The sequence below is a fragment of the Ochlerotatus camptorhynchus genome, unplaced genomic scaffold (assembly GCF_037179485.1).
Source record: "Ochlerotatus camptorhynchus isolate MF236.1 unplaced genomic scaffold, CSIRO-AGI_Acam_v1.1 ptg000274l, whole genome shotgun sequence".
NCBI classification, from domain to species: domain Eukaryota; kingdom Metazoa; phylum Arthropoda; class Insecta; order Diptera; family Culicidae; genus Ochlerotatus; species Ochlerotatus camptorhynchus.
Genome location: NW_027040763.1, coordinates 3038861 through 3062084, shown reverse-complemented (window position 1 = coordinate 3062084; position 23224 = coordinate 3038861). Strand labels below are relative to the sequence as shown.

At 39.3% G+C, this 23224-nt stretch overlaps 4 protein-coding genes and 1 non-coding gene across 7 annotated transcripts; 4 read left to right on the top strand and 1 right to left on the bottom strand.

Annotated features, from left to right (window-relative positions):
• Positions 1-556: 556 nt before the first annotated feature.
• On the top strand, positions 557-2983 carry LOC135705841 (zinc finger protein ZFP2-like). Its single transcript, XM_065227691.1, has 5 exons — positions 557-693; positions 757-2030; positions 2097-2522; positions 2590-2723; positions 2792-2983. The coding sequence occupies exons 1-5, from the start codon at positions 663-665 to the stop codon at positions 2976-2978; spliced, it is 2052 nt and encodes a 683-aa protein (XP_065083763.1). The 5' UTR covers positions 557-662; the 3' UTR covers positions 2979-2983.
• A 2188-nt stretch (positions 2984-5171) lies between these two features.
• On the bottom strand, positions 5172-5277 carry LOC135706158 (U6 spliceosomal RNA). The gene has a single exon (XR_010518126.1). It is a non-coding gene; the product is annotated as a U6 spliceosomal RNA (small nuclear RNA).
• Positions 5278-6792: 1515 nt separating this feature from the next.
• On the top strand, positions 6793-10551 carry LOC135705840 (zinc finger protein 660-like). 2 transcript variants are annotated; one of them, XM_065227690.1, is made up of 6 exons: positions 6793-6908; positions 8158-9065; positions 9132-9542; positions 9608-9775; positions 9848-9981; positions 10047-10551. In XM_065227690.1, exons 1-5 carry the CDS (start codon positions 6890-6892, stop codon positions 9977-9979), a joined length of 1638 nt encoding a protein of 545 aa, XP_065083762.1. In that variant the 5' UTR covers positions 6793-6889; the 3' UTR covers positions 9980-9981; positions 10047-10551. The 2 variants fall into 2 exon arrangements, with proteins under 2 accessions (XP_065083762.1, XP_065083761.1); XM_065227689.1 differs by having other exon boundaries at positions 9848-10551.
• Positions 10552-16099: 5548 nt separating this feature from the next.
• Positions 16100-18326, top strand: LOC135705839 (zinc finger protein 62 homolog). Of its 2 annotated transcripts, none has more exons than XM_065227688.1 (5): positions 16100-16207; positions 16645-17453; positions 17520-17927; positions 17992-18125; positions 18192-18326. In XM_065227688.1, the coding sequence occupies exons 1-4, from the start codon at positions 16189-16191 to the stop codon at positions 18121-18123; spliced, it is 1368 nt and encodes a 455-aa protein (XP_065083760.1). In that variant the 5' UTR covers positions 16100-16188; the 3' UTR covers positions 18124-18125; positions 18192-18326. The 2 variants fall into 2 exon arrangements, with proteins under 2 accessions (XP_065083760.1, XP_065083759.1); XM_065227687.1 differs by having other exon boundaries at positions 16603-17453.
• A 2182-nt stretch (positions 18327-20508) lies between these two features.
• Positions 20509-22622, top strand: LOC135705838 (zinc finger protein 26-like). Its single transcript, XM_065227686.1, has 5 exons — positions 20509-20607; positions 20792-21705; positions 21765-21941; positions 22003-22136; positions 22209-22622. Exons 1-5 carry the CDS (start codon positions 20589-20591, stop codon positions 22297-22299), a joined length of 1335 nt encoding a protein of 444 aa, XP_065083758.1. The 5' UTR covers positions 20509-20588; the 3' UTR covers positions 22300-22622.
• The last annotated feature ends 602 nt before the right edge of the window (positions 22623-23224 follow it).

Sequence of the window (23224 nt, the reverse complement as noted above, 5' to 3'; positions counted from 1 at the left end):
TCATGTTAAATTTCGGAATTTTTTGGATTTTTTTTCTTTCGAAAAAACGACTAAGTGCTTGTAAACAGTACCACTGAACTGTCAAAAAGGTTCAGCCGATTAACACTGAGTTCATTTATGACGTCACAAATTTTAAGATGCCCTAATGTTACACGGCGAATGAGAACGACCCAAATTTGAGTCTAGTTCACTCATAATCGCCAAAAGTGAAGGAACAAAGCGATGAGTAAATTTGTCTCATAGTTTCCTGTGGAAAACCTAAAAAATCTGCCGGAAAATGAGGAAATTGACGAAAATTTCATCCAGTCTCGGAGTAGTACCAATAGACTGAGTGAATCCAATCTTTACTTTTCTCAAATTCAGGAATTTTTCCCTGGAAAATCCTGGGAAAACATGAGACAAATTTTACTCATCGCTGAGTTCCTGCACTTTTGGCGGTTATGAGTGAACTATACTCAAATTTGGGTTGTTCTCATTCGCCGTGTAAAGAAACCAAGGAGGGCTAACCTCGCGTCTATTTGTTTTGAGTTCTCCTTCGTCACGTCATGGCAACAAAACAGCAACACTCGCATCAGCTGTGATCAATATTTAAAAATTCGAAAAAAAAATTGCTAAAATCTGCGAAATTAACATTTTTGTGCAACTTCCCAAAACCTATTAGGATGGAGGAGGTTTTAGAGGAAGTGTTATACAGTAAGTTGGCTATTGCAATTAGCGTATAATGAACATGATATTATCTTGATTCCTTTTCATTAGTCAAACCAGAACCCGAAGAGCCGGTGGACTATCCCCTTCCAGAGCTGGAAGTTGTCGCCGGTCCGTTGGATATTGAAATTCCAACATGCAATCAGCAAGTGAACCAGTACTGCCGGTTATGTTTACGTGACAAGGGCTCCCTGTTCCCGATTATGTCACGCGTGCAGACCATTATGCTTCCCGATATGATCGCAGCCGTCACAGGTATCTGCATCAATCCGCGGGATAATCTACCGAAAAAGGTGTGCATTCACTGTGTGGTAAAGTTAGATTATGCATACCATATCCGGTTAGAGTTTACTGAGAGTTACCGGGTGCTGAAGAATTTGAACAGCTCCAAACTATATTCGCTATGGGACTCGCTGCGGGATTTTCAGAATGGGGTGCTTGCGAAAACTGAGACTCGATCTGAGAAGCTTCTGCGGCAGAATCGGAACATAGTACGGACTAGATTGATTAAGAAGGAAGAAGAGTTGACCGACATGATCGGTGAGGAGTTGATTGAAACATGTGATGTAGAGGAACGCAAAGTGGTGCAGACTCCCGAAGATGAACTTGAAATGATTTTGGATCCGAAAGAGTCTCTAAACGAAATGTCGCAAATAGATTGTAAAGAGGAAGCTGAACACGATGATCCGAAGGAGATGGAATCGATAAATAGTGACGGATGGGAACCGGAAGATGTGGATTCTATAGCTCACTCTAGAACTGAAAAGAAGAAAGACGCTCAAGTGGCAAATTCCGATAAACTAAGAACAATACTTAACTACAAGGTGGAAATAAAAGAGACCAAGCTGGACCCGAAGAAATGCTACATTTGTAAAACAGACTTTGCGAACCCGAACGATTTGGAGGTCCACCTGCCTGAGCATGCCCACATGGTACCTTATGATTGCGAGGAATGTAAAGCCACCCGTACGGAAGCGAAGACCATTTTTACGGTCATTATGCTCCATCGCCACTTTCGGATGCACGCAGGTTCAATCAAGTGTCCGGAATGTGCCTTCCGGACATACACGAGCCATGGACTGTATGGACACATTAAAAGGTACCACATGGAAAATACAAACACAGTGTACACCTGTGAGGTTTGCGGGGCGAATGTTAAGAATATAAAAGCATTCGAAGTTCATTCACGAATGCACAAAGCCATAGAAGAAGGACGGTACACGTGTTCTTTCTGTGCTAAAAAGTTTGCTACGAAAACACGATTGGAACGACACGAACGGATCCATACCAACGAGAGGCCTTACCAGTGTCGGTACTGCAGCAAGGTTAGTTATTTAGTAGTGACCGTTTAAATCAATTATAATTGCTCACCGAATTTTTACAATTTCTAGGCGTTTACAAATGAAACATCTTTCCAGGCACATGAGCGTTCTCATACCGGTGAACGGGGTTATCGTTGTGAAGAGTGCGGGAAAGGCTTTCGCACCAGAACATCCCTGAGCATGCATCTGGGTATGATACACAAGATAGGAGGTGTAAGTTCAAATCCGTTCAAAGGTGTAAGGTCAGGTTCTGACAACAAAGAGAAGTATGTTCTCTATGAAAACCCGGTGAAATGTTCGTACGAGGGTTGTGACTTCGAAACAAATGTCCGTTCAAAGTATTACAGTCACAAGGCAAAGCATGATTTGAGGTTTAACTGCTCGCATTGCGAGCAGCGGTTTCCCACTAAGCAACGATTGGATCTGCACTCGTACGTCCATACCGAGTTGAAATCATTCTGCTGCGATGTATGTGGGAAGAGCTTTCGGTATCGGGTTAGTAGGATACTTTTACGTTCCTATTTTGTCATTTGTATAGGTACATGTTCTATGATTATTGCAGGCAAGTTTCGTCGAGCACATGGCTGGCCACAGCAACATTCGACCGTATGCTTGCACAGTTTGCGGCATGTCATTTGTTCGTGACCGGAATTTGAAGGAGCACATGTTGAAGCACTCAGATGAATTGACATATGCGTGCGTGTTGTTGGCCTATAGGGAGATAATCATTCTGTATGAAAAAGGTAATTCATGTTGTTTTGCAGGTGTCGTCATTGTGGCAAGAAGTTCCGATATCGAGCTGATTTATCCAAGCACGAGAGGACCCACGTTGCGGGAGAATTAGTGACCAAAGAGGAGGTAGTGGTGGATTTTGAGTCTCATGGTGGGATGGATGTGATTGTGGAGGAGTACGATGAGGATGGTGAGATGGTGGAATATCTAGATGACTAGGGTAAAATTTGTGGGATACATTTTTATTGCGAAAATACACCAGTTCAATTATTGCCTGCTAAGACAAAAACCGTAAGGTTTCACGCTAGTCCATGCTAGCGAACTTCGGTATTGTGTTTTAGCGACAATATGTGCTTCATTGAGATGACATTCTGGACCCTTCCATTTGGTACTTTTTGATCTTGTTTTGTTTCTTTGTTCCGCTTGGCTCTGGTCGCTATATTTTATTAAATTGGTTCCGCTTTTTGATGGATCGAAATTCTATCCGAAATTCAAACAAAGTGCATAATCAATATGTTCCGCAAACAAATTCTAGTAACTATTCGAGCACCAATCTGAAAATGATGTCGAATTTTGACGAAGGACTACGTCTTTAATTTCTATACTGGGGGTCAAATTAAAAAAAAATTCAGACATGTAACGAAAAATCCCAAACACGGACGTAACGATAGAGCGCAAATCGAACACACGATTGCTCGGTTGACCGCTCACCATTTCACCAATCAAAGTGAATAATGAAAACGTTTCCCAAATCGTTTTCTTCGTAATTTACTTTCGAGCAACGGATGGATAAGAGTCGGACACGACGTATGAGTGGAACAGCATGTATCGCACCAATGCGAAGACGACGACGAATGCACCCACATCCATCGGATGAAAGGTTTCCCGAAATAGGCAGCATGACTGGACCGCCGTCATCCGGTGGGCATCGACTTGCACTGGTGTGAAAGAGCCAAGTAGCGCTAGTTGTTCTTTCACAACAATCCAATTCAATGCTGGCCGTAGCACGTCTTAGTCTGGTGTGAATGCTGCCATATACTTGCAACCAGGAACGCTCCAGTCCGTAGTAAAAACGTTGCATCACTTCTGATCGGCCACAGATGCGTCATGAGATGCACCGCTGTGGGTCATCATCGTTAAGTGCGTTGCGCGTTACACCGTTACCATCATCGACGTCGTGAAACAATGTCATCTGTGTACCAGGTTCAGGGCCACCAATTGAAATACAGAAGGAGCTAAGATTATCTATCCATTAAATGAACTAAATGCTCAACATATTTGTTCCGTCCACTAGCGATCCTACGTCAACCTTCCGTTCGTGCCCCTAGACACAGACCCTTCTGCTTTTCTTTTAAATGCTATAACTCCAATTCTTGTTATCCGTCTATTTTCACCTATTCTCATCAGTTATTCAAAATGTACATAAAATAGACTACAATTACTCAAAATATCTCGGAGATGTATTGAGATATTTGGATTTGAATCAAATTTATTTTAATTAATCAATCATATTATTTTGTTTATGAATTGCAGCAAAACTTTTGTGATTGTTTCGTGAACAATTATGATTGGAAAATTTCCTCACAATACGGTCGATTTTCAGAAGTAAAATTACACATGTTAAGGCTTAATTAAACTTTATTATAAGGAAATTGTTGATTGTGTCGGGTAAGAATACATTAATTCTAACCAATTGGTAAATAGCAGGATTATTTCATGTTTACCGTGAATCGCCAGTAATCTGAACTTTCATGTATATTGACGGAGTTCATTTTTAATTTGAACTTCTAGTAGCCCTATGAGCATCAAAAAAGTGTATTTCTGGTAGCCTTATTTGCTGTTTTGTTTTTATTCTGCGTTCATGTCTTACATGTCTGAATTTTTATTTTTTTTAATTTGACCCCCAGTATAGAAATTAAAGACGTAGTCCTACATCAAAATTTCGACATCATTTTCAGATTGGTGCTCGACTAGTTACTAGAATTTGTTTGTTTGTTGGTAATACCAACAATCAATACGAAACTAACGATTTTAAATTGGCTCACCACTTTAGTAGCCTATTGGTCCCAAGCAAACGATTAACGTACCCTATTCTAGTTGAAATTCTATTACTACACTATGTTTGTTTTGATTCGCTATGAAAGTTTGACAGATAACATCAGGGGTGTGTGGATTCATGCAGAACATGCAGGGGTGAGTGAAATAGCTTGGGACTGCTTGGGACCGTTGTTCTGGTACTGAGTGAGCCAAAAATAATAATGATTTTCTTCGGGACCCAGTGGTCTTAGAGTTACCTCTATGGGTATACAGCGTCGAGGGCGGCTACAACGCTGGCTGAATTCGTGATGAGCACGATGGGCTATTAGACGGCGTTGTGATGGCGACGTAGGCTGCAGCTGCCTCAGCAGAGAAAAAAAAGTGGAACGCTTCACGATTTTGCGTGTCATCCTTGCGCAGGGCCATGCTAATCTTCTCTGTATCGTTCCAATTTTAGTATATGTCCAGCCGAAGCTAGGACATAATCGATCTTTCCTTTACCGATTTGTTTAGAACTGCGTACTGGGTCAAGAAATTGTAAAGGAAATATTCCCCCTTATTCTGCGAGTCACGTGACTCTCTGTCACCGGTGAGGTGACAATTGTCACCTCGTGTGAGGTGACTCTCCATGTAAATCAAATGGAGAGTCATCTCACACGAGGTGACTATTGTCACCTCACCGGTGAGAGAGAGTCACGTGACTCGCAGAATAAGAGGGAATATCTTTAGCATTTCGTAGCTCGTAGAAACGTCATTATTTCCCAGCTGCGTACCAGGCTTTAGATTGATTGCAATGTATTTAATGTTGAAAACCTTGTGTGCTTTATCATGAGTGATCACGGATCTGGCAATTCTCACATGACTATGCTTCCCGGCGACGACGACTACGATCTAGCCGGTTTACAATAGGTTTTATACAAGAGTACCTAAGAGTACTAGAATAGATCGGAGTATACTTGCAGTTTTCGACGTTCACATGTACTCCTTGTTAACCTTCAATCCTACTTCTTTTTCTTGTTGTATTGTGTTTCTAGATATGCCACTTTCATCATCCCTCTGACAAAAGATAATGGATCCTCGCTCCGGAATGTCTTCAAAACTGGGGGGATTAAAATCGCTCCTCGTGCACAACCCTTCCAGATGACAGTCCGCTCAGCATCCGAAAGAGCGCTCGGTCCCTAATACATTTGATATATGGATCAACAATAGAAAAGGGCCTATCAGCATTTGTAAACAAACCGTTCCAAAGTCCTTTACTCACAAAGCGAAGGCCACCCACACAAACCAACACCATCATCGGATAGGGGAAACTTCTACCTATACGATGATGGTGTTGGTTTGTGTGAGCGGCCTTCGATTTGTGAGGAATGGGCTTTGGAACGGTTTGTTTACAAATGCTGATGGGCCCTTTTCTATTGTTGATATATCTTAAAATAGCATCTGCAGCGCTCGCGATAGCATTGCAAAAACCAATAAAACAGAAAAAAAACCTAATTTTAGGTAAAAAGTAACGTTACAAAATAGGTAAATATTTACGTTAACGATTCTCAACCACCAATACCTAATTTTACGTTATCGATGTTTACCGATAATTGAGGTTCTTTAGGATAACTTTTGTTCGATTATCGTTATTTTTTACCGACTTTTAGGTATTCCTGTCTAAGCGTGCAGGTACTCAGCGCTGAGTTTCTGCAGTTTTTAGAAATTTCTCCATACCTCTGAGTAGAAGCGACGCTCTCTCTGAGTTATTCTCAATGGCCGTGTAGAAGAGAGTGCTGCCGGATTTTCTATCCGCCAGGCTTATATATAGAGATTGCTAAAGTATGATTGTGTAAGTGATTTGTTTTCATCGGGAAAATTTTCCGCTATGAAGTTTTTTTTCCCGATGAAAACATTTTGCGTATACGTATACGTGACGCACACTACGTACGACAAACGTCAGCAATCTCTATATATGAATAATCGCTCCAAACCTAAAAAACAACAACATAAATAACACTCGCGTCGCATCAGCTGTGATTAAAAATCGCAAATTTTTGGTAGAATCCGTGATAAATTCAAATTTTTTGTTCAACTTCTCTATAGTTGTCAGGATGGATAACGTTTTGTATGGTAAGTTGATTGATGCTAACGTAAATGACGGCTTCGGCAAGTGCTTTACTTTTATGCCTTTAACTCCACCAACTTCAAAAAGGCATCCCTAATAAAAATTGTATGGTTAATTTGCTTAACGACGTGTTCTGGGTATCATCCAAACCATTTATGGAATAGTTCAATGATTTGGGTTATCGTTCGTTTATGGTTATTTTTTATTAGGGATGATTCATATTTCAAAATTTTGGATGAGGTATGGGATTGACATTTAGAAATGATTGTATTTTCAGAGTGATTTGAAATTTTAGCGTAATTTATTTTGTAAAGAAACACGTCAATCACCGATTTTTCGCCAATAAAAGTTCAATCTCGTAAACAATAGATGATAGAGAAATCAATTATCTAACTGATTGTGTTATTATATTTCGAGATTGAGCTTTTATTAGGGATAAATCGATGATTACGCCAATTGTTTACCAAAGCAATTGCTCTCAAATCACTCCGGATTTGCCAATTAAAAATTTTAGCTTCCCATGGTAGCACAGGGGCCTTATTACGGGTGTCACTACACGATTATAAGGAAGTGATACTCAGAATAAGAGCCGTGATTACCATACAAATCAAATAAGAATCACTTCACCGTGACGACAAGTGACAAGTTTTCACCGTGAAGTGACATCCGTAATAAGCCCCCAGGTGATCTATAACTTTTCGGTCCGTCTCATGATTGTCAATCTACCATAAATAGTCAGTACTTATTTAAACTTCTTCGTGTGCTCATTATTCTTGTCCATATTTTCTTGAGAATTCAACTAAGCCGTGATTACCATACAAATCAAATAAGAATCACTTCACCGTGACGACAAGTGACAAGTTTTCACCGTGAAGTGACATCCGTAATAAGCCCCCAGGTGATCTATAACTTTTCGGTCCGTCTCATGATTGTCAATCTACCATAAATAGTCAGTACTTATTTAAACTTCTTCGTGTGCTCATTATTCTTGTCCATATGTTCTTGAGAATTCAACTGAGCAACTTTTGAAACTCAATTAAAATACTATTGATTTGAAACAAAAACTTTCTACGTTCAAATTGTATCGGTATATCTCGAATACTTGATCACCCAGCAGCCAAGATTTCAGAATGTTTCCTGAAAAGGAACACTGAAGGACTTTATTTAACCCCCTGACGATAATAGGTATTGTCGAAGCCGTCAATTATTACCGTATTTGCATAAATCGAAAATAATTTGACTCTTAATTTTTAGTGAAACCTGAACCCGAGGATCCGGTGGAAAATTCTCTTTCAGAATTACAGGATCAGCAGAGCGGAGTGCTTCTTACGGCTAAGATGTGGCCTGAAAATGAACAGTTGGAGGATGTGATCGGTGAAGAGTTGATCGGAACGTGTGATGTAGAAGAACCCAAAGTGGAACCGATATCAGAAGACGAACTTGAAATAGGCTTGAATCCGGAAAACTGTCTAAATGAAATGCCGCTAACAGAATGTAAAGAGGAAACAGAACTCGACGATCCGAAAGAGGAATCTGCTGAATCGAAAAAAATTCACGGACGGAAACCAGAAGGGAAATCTGATAAACAATTAAAACCTGACAAAAAGAAACGCGTCCAAGCGATAAATTCCAAGAAATTAAAACAAATACTTAACTACAAGGTCGAAATAAAGGAGACCAAGCTTGATCCAAACAAATGCTACATCTGTAAAACAGACTTTGCGAATCTGAATGATGTGGAGGTCCACCTGTCTGAACACGTCCACATGGTACCTTATGACTGCGAAGAATGCAAGGCCACCCGCACGGAGGCGAAGACCATTTTTACGGTGATTATGCTCCATCACCACTTCAGGATGCACGCAGGTTCAATCAAGTGTCCGGAATGTGCTTTTCGAACATGCACGAGAAGCGGATTGCATAAACACATTAAATGGAGCCACATGGAAAACACAAACACAGTGTACACATGTGAGATTTGTGGTGCGAAAGTTAAAAATATAATGGTATTCGAAAATCATTCACAAATGCACAAAGCCATAGAAGAAGGACGATACACGTGTTCTTTCTGTGCGAAAAGGTTTGCTACGAACGCACGACTGCAAAATCACGAACGGATCCATACCAACGAGAGGCCTTACCAGTGTCGTTACTGTAGCAAGGTAAACTAGTTTGTAGTCACAGTTTAAATCAATTATAATTGTTCATTGAATTACTACAATTTCTAGGCGTTTACAAACAAACAAGTTTTCCGGGCACATGAGCGTTTTCATACCAGTGAACGGGGCTATCGTTGTGAAGAGTGTGGGAAAGGCTTTCCCACCAGAACATCCCTGACCACGCATCTGGGTATGATACACAAGCTAGGAAGTGCAAGTCAGGTTTCTTCAGGTTCAGGTAATAACGAGAAGTATCTTCTCTTCGAAACTCCGATGAAATGTTCGTACGAGGGTTGTGACTTCGAAACAAATGTCCGTTCAAAGCATTACAGACACAAAGCGAAGCATGATTTGAAGTTTCACTGCCCACATTGCGAACAGAGGTTTGCTACCAGACATCTAATGATTCAGCACTCGTACGTCCATACCAACTTAAAACCATACTGCTGCGATGTATGTGGGAAGAGATTCCGGAATCGGGTTAGTAGGATACTTTGCCGTTTTTATTTGTTTCATTTTTGATAAACATTCAATGATTTTTCCAGGGAGGCTTGGGCGAGCATATGGCTGGCCACAGTAACATTCGACCGTATTCTTGCACAGTTTGTGGCAAATTATTTGCTCATGAACGAAATTTGAATCAGCACTCGATCGTCCATACCGAGTTAAAATCATACTGCTGCGATGTATGTGGGAAGAGCTATCGGTATCGGGTTAGTAGGATGCTTCTCCGTCATAGGTACCTAATTTGTTTCATTTTTATAAATTTTCTATTATTATTGCAGAGAAGCTTGGTCGAGCATATGGCTGGCCACAACAACATTCGACCGTATTCTTGCACAGTTTGCGGCAAGTCATTTGTTCGAGACCGTAATTTGAAGCGGCACATGTTAAAGCACTCGGATGAATTGACATAAAAGTGCGTGTTATTTGCATTGGTAGATAATCATTCTGTATAGGAAGGCAATTTATATTGTTTTGCAGGTGTCTAATGAAAAGAAGTTCTAATATTATGCTGATTTTTACAAGCACGAGAGAACTATAAGGACCATACCCCTTTAATTCATTGGAATTAATCTTATCGTCAGACTATTTTCCACAGAGATGGCGCTGTTCCACTGGTAGGAAGTAATAAAAATCCCGATACAGAAATTGAGAGAAGTGGTAACTAATTCGCTTTCGAAGCATATTCAGGCCAAACAAAAAGTGAACGACAACCTAAAGAAATTAGTCAGGGACTTTGTCGTTTAGTTTTTCCCGGATATTATTATTAAACAAGCTACAATTAAATAAAACCAGTATTTTCCCATACATTTCTTACCCATCTTTACTTCATGTCGCAAGAGCGCCATTCAAATCCAAGAGCGAACATTTCAGCACCGACAAACCGACATGAATGTCCATAACAAAAACAATAAAATTTCTGGCCAAAGCACACACCTGCCATCTGGCGGGAAATATTTAGCGAAGCCACGAACCTGCTTGCAAAAATTATGAATTGGTTCGTGTCTGATCCAGTCTGGAAATATTATCTAGATAAAAAAAAATCCTATGGTTTTGACAGTTCGGATCACTGCACATTTGAATTAACCGTTTACGATTTTCGGGCATAAGTCAGAATTAAGTGCCATGTCGATTTGTCGGTGGTTCAAGGTTCAACTTTGTCTACTTTCTAAATTCAAGCTGAACATTGCATTAGGTCCTAAGAAACCGTTAATTGTTAACAGAGGGCAGGGCAGAGGGCCAAAACATGAAGTACCTCTATATATGCAGTTAGATTAACGCCCCTGGATGGGAAATGTAATTAGGGTTACAACATTTTTTCATGGCTAGATTATATATTTTTTAGGCTGTGAAAGGGAAATCTCATATCGTGTGGCATCAATACACATGACATGTTGAGAGATTGAGCTCGTGAGAGAAAATCAGACGTAACATTTGATAACGGCACAAAAGCATTTGTAAACAAACTTTTTAAGGCCCTTTACACGCGAACCGAAGTACACTCACGCAAACCAACAACATTATCGGATAGGAGCAACTCTCACCTTTCCGAAAGTGGTATTGGTTTGCGTGGGCGTACTTTGGTTCGCGTGTAAAGGGCCTTAGAAAGTTTGTTTACAAATGCTTTTGTGTCGTTATAAAATGTTACGCCTGAAATCACCGACAAACCGGCATGACACTTAATTCTAACTTATGCCCGAAAATCATAGACGGCCGATTTAAATGTGCAGTGATCCGAACTGTCAAAACCATAGGATTTTTTATCTAGATAAAAATAATTAGTTCAGAAAAGATCAGACACGATCCAATCCATAACTTTTGCATGCGGGTTCATGGCTTAGCTAAATATTTCCCGCGAACACGGAGCCAGATGTCAGTAGTGTGCTTTGGTCAAAAATTTTACTGGTTTTGCCGCGTTTTGGTTCGCGTGTAAAGGGCCTTAGAAAGTTTTTTTTACAAATGCTTTTGTGCCGTTATCAAATGTTATGCCTGATATATGTGTTGGTGCGCAGACCACTGATAATGTTTGCGAAAAATCGGATATAAGGTACCTTCTCTTCAAGGTATTTTGCGGCGTTTTTTTTCATGAAGTTGAACGTATGATTAGTGAAACAACTCACTTATACTATAACGATGCCAGAGAAGTCCACACCGAAAATAGTTTTCATGTAGCTTCCTTTGTAAACGCACATGATTTTCATCCATAATCAAATTCAATGAAATTCATCTATGCGATCACATTAACTTTATGTAATTTTTCACATGAATTTCATCGGCCTCATAATATTCATGTGATTTTGTGGTGGGATTTGCTGCTATGTGATCATAGGAAATCTATGTGAAATTCACATGGATTTCATCCATTAGATATGTGATAAATTTTTTGAGTGTGCAAGAGATCTCCACGCACAATCTCACAAATACTAAAGTCAAACATAGAATGGGTTGTTAGAACTAAAGTGCCTGAATTTATAAAGAGACGACATATCAAAATTGGAACAATCGATTATCTGTCAAAGTCATAAGAAAAGTCATTCCAATCGAGCAGAAGACCTGTCAAATGGATAAGATGTCACCTCTTTATAAATTCAGGCTCTTTAGTTAGAACCATACCATTCAAAGCTATAGATTTCCCCATACATTTTCGGAAAGGGAACCATAGTAGAACCTTTTTATGTATGGTTTGAGAACATTAATGGAACATTATGGTAGTCAGTATGGTCAATGTATGTTTTTTTTTTAAATATTGGTCAACTTTATGTGGAATGAGGTTAAACAACCCAATTGGGTTCTTTAATTTTGAAAAATTTACCGTTTTTTAAACATCATCTGAAAGAACTTCGTTTTCTGAGCAAAGCGATATTTTTTTTTCGAACCCACACACTTTCATCACAAACGAAGTGACAGACGGAGCGGCTCGAAAACTTTGGTGACTAACCTGCTATTGCAATTTTTCAGTGTACCACATGGCAACACCACTACTACTGGATTGTACCACATGGCAACACTACTACCAACAATCAATACGAAACTAACGATTTTAAATTGGCTCACCACTTTAGTAGCCTATTGGTCCTAAGCGAGGTCCCAAGCAAACGATTAACGTACCCTATTCTAGTTGAAATTCTATTACTACACTATGTTTGTTTTGATTCGCTATGAAAGTTTGACAGATAACATCAGGGGTATGTGGATTCATGCAGAACATGCAGGGGTGAGAGAAATAGCTTGGGACTGCTTGGGACCGTTGTTCTGGTACTGAGTGAGCCAAAAATAATAATGATTTTCTTCGGGACCCAGTGGTCTTAGAGTTACCTCTATGCTACTACTAGATTGAACTAGCATTTTCACCAAATGTACTAGAATGTTTTGGTTCAATCTCTTTCACTCTACTCAAAACTGAAATGCATAAAAAATGACAAAATGATACGAACTCTTTGCACACTGTCAAAGAATCATTGTACACAAAATCAACTTTGTTCAAATCAAAACAAAAAAACTAACCTATCTGGTGGATGATGGCACAAGCTTCCAAGAAAATTCTATTACAGTGAACCACATTATTTAAATGGATTTCTTCGCCAGTTAGTCGTCTGTCACTTCGTTTGTGCTTTAATCCTCGCTTTTATCTCGATTTTTAAACCAAGATTTAAGGTGATACTCTAAGGAAGCCTTAGCGTGAAACTTTAAAGGCACAAATGTCAGCTTCCATAAAACATACAAATTTGAAATTGCTACTCCTTGTTTGCTGTGCTACTACAAACATAGAGTAGCAATTTCAAATTTGTATGTTTTGTGGAAGCTGACATTTGTGCCTTTGAAGTTTCACGCTAAGGCTTCCTTAGAGTATTACGTATTACCTATTAGCTAAATAATAACTTCACTGTTTGACACTAAACTAACAAACTGACAGCTAGCTCCCATAAAAAGTGACATCGAAGGGCGCTAACAAGGTGATTTTTGCAAATGTTACCGTATTTATTTGAAATAGTTTCAGTATACCACAATTAATGAAATTTTGGGTTTGGGCTCCATTCTTAATGCAGATTAAGAATATGCATTTTCCTCAATACCCTTAAAGAACCCAATTGTCAATAAGTTCGATTACATTAGCAAAAATCTAGACCAACCATTGAAATAGGTGGAACAACCAAACGTAAACAATGGCTTTAAACACAAAAATCTCGAAAATCAAAACACTTCCACACAAACTAACAATGCCAGTCGATAAAGGAAGTTTGATCTATCAGATGATGATGTTAGATTTCTTGGATGTGCTTTGATTCTCGAGGAATCTGCGAATAAAACCATTTTTTTACGTTTGGTTGTTCCGCCTATTTCAATTGTTGGTCTAGAAATCAAAGTCTTATCTTAGCACCCCTCGCTGGGCCTTTTTATGAAAGTCAGCTGTCAATTTGTTAGTTTAGTGTCAAACGTGAAGTTATAGTCCTCTCCGAGCGAGATGTTTTTAAGACAGGTGGGCAGGAACTCACGGTCTCCCAGTGTTGGTGAGTTCTTTGCCGTTAATGTTGACGAAAAGTTCACTATTTTGCTACACAGAAATTCAAAACCATTTTTTTTTATCTGCGGATTTCGACAGTTTTTGACCTGTTTCATACGACCGGAAGGTGTATGCTGGTCACAAATGCCGTGCCAAACTGATTTCCTACGCAATTAATCAATCTTTGATGTGAATTTCGCTAATAAACACGAGGAGCATTTCTTATAGCAAAACTTGCCATAACAAAAAGGGCGGTTCATTTTAGTAAACAAACTAACACTTCTTCCCACTGTATCACCTCTCTTACTCGCCTAGCTCTCCATGCGGGTTCGTATTGGTGCGATTTACGTGTGTTAGTGAGATGAAATTTTTTGCTAGCTGTGAGAATTTTTTTGTTTGCTGTAAGAACTGTCATTCTTAAGTAAAAATAAACAACAAAACGAAAACAAACCCTACGCTTGCACGGTAACAGTCAAATACTCTTTTATGAGTAAAAGTTAACCCATTTTTAATAAAAGTGGCTTTACTCATTAATGCCTCACACGGTAACCAGCGTAAACACGGCGAATGAGAACGACCCAAATTTGAGTTTAGTTCACTCATCATCGCCAAAAGTGCAGGAACTCAGCGATGAGTAAAATTTGTCTCATGGTTTCCTGTGGAAAACCTAAAAAAATGTGCCGGAAAATAAGGAAACTGAAGAAAATTTTATTCAGTCTCGGAGTAGTACCAACAATCAATACGAAACTAACGATTTTAAATTGGCTCACCACTTTAGTAGCCTATTGGTCCCAAGCAAACGATTAACGTACCCTATTCTAGTTGAAATTCTATTACTACACTATGTTTGTTTTGATTCGCTATGAAAGTTTGACAGATAACATCAGGGGTGTGTGGATTCATGCAGAACATGCAGGGGTGAGTGAAATAGCTTGGGACTGCTTGGGACCGTTGTTCTGGTACTGAGTGAGCCAAAAATAATAATGATTTTCTTCGGGACCCAGTGGTCTTAGAGTTACCTCTATGGTAGTACCATAGAGGTAACTCTAAGACTAGAAGGTCCCGAAATAACTTGCTCAACTTTTTGGCTCAGCTCTGGTACTCTCTTCGGTCCCAAGCTAATCGATTCACCCCTCGAAACATAGGAAAAACCAATAACCCCTCATTTTATCTGTCAAACTTTCATAGCGAATCAAAACAAACATTGCGTAGTACTAGAATTTCGACTAGAATGGGGTACGTTAATCGTTTGCTTGGGACCAATAGGCTAGTCAAGTAGTGAGCCAATTTAAAATCGTTAGTTTCGTATTGATTGTTGGTAGTACCAATAGATTGTTAAGAGATGAACTAGCCCCAGGCTAAAAATCTCTATAATAAAGACTAAAAAAAAAAAAAAAAAAGTACCAATAGACTGAGTGAATCCAATCTTTACTTTTCTCAAATTCGGGAATTTTTCCCTGGAAAATCCTGGAAAAACATGAGGCAAATATACTCATCGCTGAGTTCCTGCACTTTTGGCGATTATGAGTGAACTAAACTCAAATTTGGGCTGTTCTCATTCGCCGTGTAAACCATTTTTATACTAAGTAGTGTGTCCAGGCGGGTTCGTATTGGTGTGATTTGCGTGAGATGAAATTTTTTGTTAGCTGTGAGAATTTTTTTGTTTGCTGTAAGAACGGTCATTCTTAAGTAAAAATAAACAACAAAACGAAAACAAACCCTACGCTGCACGGTAACAGTCAAATACCCTTTTATGAGTAAAAGTTAACCCATTTATTTTTACACAGTATACGCTAGTGTGTGTAAAATTATATTATTAGTGTAATGTTCGTGAGATCCTGCTTGGAGAACTCAATGCGTCGGTAGGAGAGTTGTGATTTAGCGTAACTTTTAATCTATTTAGATTTGAAAATATTTTGAGTGTAAATATTATACCGGTTTTTTTTTTAGCGAGGATGATTAGTGAGATCTTGCGGCGAGAAGTCAACAAACTGTCATTGTCCCTCAAAGACACAAACAGTCATAACACTCGCTTCGCATCAGCTGTGTTTAAAAATCGCAAATTTTTGGTAGAATCTGTGAAATTTACATTTTTTGGTCAGCTCCTCCATAGTTGCCAGGATGGATGAAGTTTTGTATGGTAAGTTGATTAATACTAAGGTAAATGACGACTTCGGCAATTCCTTTTCCTATTCGCCTATAAAAGACGCCAATTAAAAAAAGCTTCATGCAGATTTAAAATTTTTGCACGGTTAAAGCTTTTCGAGATGAAGTAGTCTAATGGCTAATAATCTCGTATATTAACGGAATAAAAAATAGTATACTAAATGTACTAAAACTAATCATTGATAAATCCGATTACGCTCAAAATTGTATCGAATAATTGAACACCAAGCAGCCAAGATTTCAGAATGTTTCCTGAAAAGGAGCACTCAAGGACTTTATTTAACCCCCTGTCGATAATAGGTATTGCCGAAGCCGTCAATTATTACTGTATTTGCATAAATCGAAAATAATTTGACTCTTAATTACTAGTGAAACCTGAACCCGAGGATCCGGTGGAAAATTCTCTTTCAGAATTACAGGATCAGCAGAGCGGAGTGCTTCTTACGGCTAAGATGTGGCCTGAAAATGAACAGTTGGAGGATGTGATGGGTGAGGAGTTGATCGGAACGTGTGATGTAGAAGAACCCAAAGTGGAACCGATATCAGAAGACGAACTTGAAATGGGTTTGAATCCGGAAAACTGTCTAAATGAAATGCCGCTAACAGAGTGTAAAGAGGAAACAGAACTCGACAATCCGAAGGAGGAATCTGCTGAATCGAAAAAAAATCCCGAAAGGAAACCAGAAGGGAAGAAATTAAAACAAATACTGAAATACAAGATCGAAATAAAGGAGACCAAGCTTGATCCAAACAAATGCTACATCTGTAAAACAGACTTTGCGAATCTGAATGATGTGGAGGTCCACCTGTCTGAACACGTCCACATGGTACCTTATGACTGCGAGGAATGTAAGGCCACCCGCACGGAGGCGAAGACCATTTTTACGGTGATTATGCTCCATCACCACTTCCGGATGCACGCAGGTTCAATCAAGTGTCCGGAATGTGCCTTTCGGACATGCACGAGAAGCGGATTGTATAAACACATTAAATGGAGCCACATGGAAAACACAAATACCGTGTACACATGTGAGATTTGCGGGGCTAAAGTTAAAAATATAAAGATATTCGAACATCATTCAAAAATTCACAAAGCCATAGAAGAAGGATGGCACACGTGTTCTTTCTGTGCGAAAAAGTTTGCTACGAACGCACGACTGCAAAATCACGAACGGATCCATACCAACGAGAGGCCTTTCCAGTGCCGTTACTGTAGCAATGTAAGCTAGTATGTAGTCACAGGTGAAATCAGTTATAATTGTCCTTCGAATTTCTACAATTTCTAGGCGTTTACAAACAGACAAGTTTTTCGGAAACATGAGCGTTCTCATACCGGTGAACGGGGTTATATTTGTGAAGAGTGCGGGAAAGGCTTTTACACCAGAGCATCCCTGACCACGCATCTGCGGGCGATACACAAGATAGGAAGTGCAAATCAGGTCTCTTCAGGTTCAGACAACAAGAAGTATCTTCTTTCATCAACTCCGATTAAATGTTCGTACGAGGGTTGTGACTTCGAAACAAATGTTCGTGCAAGGCATCACCGACACAAAGCTAAGCATGATTTGAAGTTTAACTGCCCACATTGCGAACAGCGGTTTGCCACCAAGCAACGATTGAATCAGCACTCGAACGTCCATACCAAGTTAAAATCCTACTACTGCGATGTATGTGGGAAGAGCTTCCGGTATCGGGTTAGTAGCATACTTTGCCGTTCTTATTTGCTTAATTTTTATAAACTTTCTATGATTATTGCAGAAAAGCTTGGTGGAGCATATGACTGGTCACAACAACAGTCGACCGCATTCTTGCACAGTTTGCGGCAAGTCATTTGTTCGAGACCGTAATTTGAAGCAGCACATGTTAAAGCACTCGGATGAATTGACTTAAGCGTGCGTGTTATATACGTTGGGAGATAATCATTCTGTATAGGAAGGTAATTTTATGCTGTTTTGCAGGTGTCGTCACTGTGAAAATAAGTTCCAATATTATGCTGATTTTTGCAAGCACGAGAGGAACGTTGCGAAGTAGTGACCAAAGAGGAGATTGTGGTCGATTTTGAGTCTCAGGGTGAAATGGACGTGATCGTGAAGGATTACGACGAGGAAGGTGAGATGGTGAAATATCTAGATGATTGTGAAAATAACATCAATTCAATTATTGCCTGCTAAGGCAAAAACCGTAAGGTTTCGCGCTAGTCCATACTAGCAATCTTTGGTATTGGGGCTTATTACGGATGTCACTTCACGGTGAAAACTTGTCACTTGTCGTCACGGTGAAGTGATTACCATTTGATTTGTACGGCAATCACGGCTCTTATTATGAGTATCACTTCCTTATCACCGTGTAGTGACACCCGTAATAAGGCCCATTGTGTTTAGCGACAATATCGGCTTCATTGAGATGACATTCTTTACCCTTCCCATTGCTACTCTTGTTAGTTTGTTTTCCGCTTGTCGCACATTTTGGTAATGTAATGTTTATATTTTAGCAGCCAAATCTCAAAACAAGCAAGCAAGGTAAGTCTGACTATTCCCACGTCTGAGAATGAATTGTTTGTTATTTAATAATCAATTACGAAAAATACATTTCGTTGCTGATAAAAAAAAATCGCAATAACTTGGGAACGGCTAGACTTAGGAAAGAAGATTATTATTATATATTTTTTTAAAATGATCCGTATGATATTTTTTTGGTATTATTTTATTCAAAATTTAAAATTTAATTATGTTTATGTTCTAACAAAAATATTTAAAAAAAATATCAAACAAATTACCGGTTCACACTTTTTATCAGGGTTTAGGACAACTTCAACTTACTTCGCAAAAAATATTAGACAAATCGAAAGGGGAGGGGAGAGGCTCCGAGAAAATCAACGTTTTAAATTTTTAACATGAGTTTACTTAATCCTGATGAATGTGGGCGTCTAAGTGGAATACCTGTATAAAGAAAGAGAGAAGGATTATTAATTTCCATTTAATTCCACTACCTTATTTGATTATCCTTGACAGACTTATTTCGTCTACAAAGTGTAGACTTCTTCTTCAGTGTCTTGTACTAATAGTAGAATATTAGTACAACACACTGAAGAAGTCTGCACAATGTAGACGAAATACGCTTATCTGTCAAGGATAAGCAAATAAGGTAGTGGGAATTAAATGGAAATTACTAATCCTTATCTCTTTCTTTATATTTATGATGTTTACTGTTTTTTTCAGCGTATTTTTTTGATCAAAGAACATTTAATTACCTCCAACTTCTGCTAAGTCATTTTCAAGTTTTGAGTGTTTGGAAAAATATAGTCCATTTTTAGATATACGCCGTTTTAATAAGTTACTCTTGAGAAAAATAATCATATTTAAATGAAAAACGCAAACTTGGGTATAGTAAAGTTTAATTCAAATCGGAGACAATCATGTCCAACCGGTTTGCTAGGGGAAACGCTCCAATAGTTGCGGTACGTTAGAAGCGTTAGGTTCCTATAGTTGTGCATGGAGACTCAATACACAACTAGGTATAGGAACCTAACGCTTCTAACGTACCGCAACTATAGGAGCGTTTACCCTATTTGGCGTGGAAATGCTCATACAGGGTAAACGCACCAATAGTGAAGGTACGTTAGTGCAATGTGTACCTATAGTGGCTTTCTTGCCCTGGTGAAGGTCCCAACTCATGAATCAAAACGCCCTAATAAATAAATACTTTACCCAAATGATAGAACTATTCTACGAATAGTTTTGGATGATACTCTGAACAAGTCATTATCCAAAATAATCTTACACACGTTTATAAAAGTATAATCAACACTAGTTCTTAAAGACTCAAAAGCCAAAACAAAATGACAAATTTCTTCAAGAGTGGTAACCGATCGGACAAAAAATTTTATTAATAAAGAACGAAGAGGAATGAAGTTTCCCATGAAAATGCATACTTTTATGAATTTAAACCACTTTTTCTAAAAATTATTCTGAAAGAAATACGAGACCATATTTTGGTTAAAAATCTATAAAATTCTTTGCCAAACAAACTTCGAAATAATTAGGGGGAGGAGTGGGTTCTGAAAACGCGACGTAATTTTTAAGGGGGGGGGGCGATTTAATTTTAGACAAATTATGCGTGACGGAATTAATGAATGCTCCCTATGGCACAAGTGAAAGTGTAACGTTATAGCGTAACCGAAGACTCTCTGCACCGACACAAATGAGTAGAATGGCGTATACCGTGCTTCCAGTCAAAAACCAAAACCCAAACAACAACAACATAACAAAACACAAACAGTCCTTCCTTACGCTCAGCTGTGATAAAAAAATCATTGAAATTTACAGTTTTTGTTCAACTTCTCTATAGTGGTCAGGATGGATGAGGTTTTGAATGGTAAGTTGTTAGTTGAATAGTGCTAAGGTAAATGAGGGGTTCGGCAATGCCTTTACCTATTACCGTCAGGGGGTAACAAAGTTCATGACCTCACTATTTTTGCCAAACGATGCTAAAGGTATTTCCGAAGCCGTAATTTACCCTATTTGCATAAATCGAAAATAATTTGATTCCTAATCACTAGTAAAACGCGAACCCGACGATCCGGTAGGCTATCCTCGTTCAGAGTTACCGGATCAGCAGACCGAAGTGCTTTCTACGTCTGCGGTGTGGCCTGAGCATCGGGACATTCTACGGATGAGATTGATTAAAAAGGAGGAACAATTGGAGGACACGATCGGTGAGGAGTTGATCGGAACGTGTGATGTAGAAGAACCCAAAGTGGAACCGATATCAGAAGACGAACTTGAAATGGCTTTGAATTCGGACAAGTCTCTGCCGCTAACAGACTGTAAAGAAGAAATGTTAACTGCTGAATCGGAGAACAGTGACAAATGGGAACCGGAAGAGAAGCACAATAAACAGTTTACAACTGAAATCAACAAACAAGCTCAAGCGGTAAATTCTGAAAAACTTAAAAAAATACTAAACTACAAGGTGAAAATAAAGGAGACCAAGCTTGATCCGAACAAATGCTACATCTGTATGACAGTTTTTGCGAATCTGAACGATGTGGAGGTCCACCTGCCTAAACACGCCCACATGGTTCCTTATGACTGCGAGGAATGTAAGGCCACCCGCACGGAAGCGAAGACCATTTTTACGGTGATTATGCTCCATCGCCACTTCCGGATGCACGCAGGTTCAATCAAGTGTCCGGAATGTGCCTTCCGGACATGCACAGGAAACGGATTGTATAAACACATTAAAAGGAGCCACATGGAAAACACAAACACAGTGTACACATCTGAGGTTTGCGGGGCTAAAGTTAAAAATATAAGGGTATTTGAAAACCATTTGCGAATGCACAAAGCCATAGAAGAAGGACGATATACGTGTGAGTTTTGTGCGAAAAAGTTTGCCACAAAAACACGACTGAAACGTCACGAACGGATCCATACCAATGAGAGGCCTTACCAGTGTCATTATTGCAGCAAGGTGAGTTAATTTGAGTTGAAACAAATTCTAATTGTTCGCCGAATTTCTACAATTTCTAGTCGTTTATCAATGAAACAACTTTCCATGCACATGAGCGTTCTCACACCGGTGAGTTTCACTGCTCAGATTGTGATCAGCGGTTTCCCACAAGGCAACGATTGGATCTGCACTCGTACGTCCATACTGATTCCAAACCATACTGCTGCGATGTTTGCGGGAAGAATTTCCGGAGTAAGGTAAGTAGGAAGCTGTTTCGATCTCATTTTGTAATTTTCTAAATGTTTAAGATCATTGTAGAAAAATTTCGCCGAGCATATGGCTGCCCACAGTAACATTCGACCGTATTCTTGCACAGTTTGCGGCATGTCATTCGTTCGCGAATGGAATATGAAGCAGCACATGTTGAAGCACTCGGATGCACTGACTTATGTGTACGTGTGGGATTTTTCCGGGGAAATAATCATTCCGTATAAAAAGTGATTCATGTTTTTTTTTTTTTTCAGATGTCACTGTGGAAAGAAGTTCCGATATCGGGCAAGTTTATCCAAGCACGAGAAAATCCACATGACGGGAGAGGTTGGACGCTTAAGATGAGGTAGGGACTTAGGTTGAGTCTCAAAAGGTCCGGCTCCCTTCACTTCTCGCTAATATTTTGAGCGACAATAAATCAGCGCTATTTGCAAGCTTTGCATCTGCACATTGAACCCTCTCAAAAGCACTCAAACGAATCATGCACAATTTAAATGTGAAGTCACAAGGTTGCGCATTTTGGTAATCCAAATCAACAGTCTTTGATCTCATGGTGGGATGGATTGTGAACGTGGAGGAGTGTGATGAGAAAGATGAGACGGTGGAATATCTAGATGAATAAAGTAATATTGGTATTTGAAATGATACATTTTGTTTGCAAAATAACGCTGATTGATGCCGGTGGTTGACACAATTCGATCACAACCTTCAGTAATGCGGTTCATCAACACTTGCGGGTCAGAATATATCAGAATTACGCTGATTGAATTCTAGATCTTATTGAGATGACATCCTTGATGCACACGCAGAGCCTTACTCAGGATTTTTCTTAAGATGGCGAACTGTCCGTTTTGCCCTTCTTCTCCTGACTCTTTCACATTTACGATGCCCGCGTCACATTCCATAACGGTAGTCTTAAACAGAATGATACGTGCGTCAGATTTTCGGCTAGATTTAAAGATAAGCACTAGAAATGAGCTTTTTCCAAATTTTTGTCCAAGATATTTCACTTGGTTTGACCTAGCAATTAGAACTCCGACTATGTGACTACAACACAGGGAAAATGGCTCTAATGTTGGCCTATGGATCTAAGATTGGGTCCATCGCTTTTCTGTTATTTATCAATTTTATCTAAATGAACGCCTTAGGGGCCTTATAGCCTAATCAGTAAAGGCACGGTATTACCAAGCCGGAGGCGGGGCGGGTTCGAATCCCGATCCGGTCGAGGAAATCTTTCGGGTTGGAAATTTTCTCGACTTCCGAGAATATC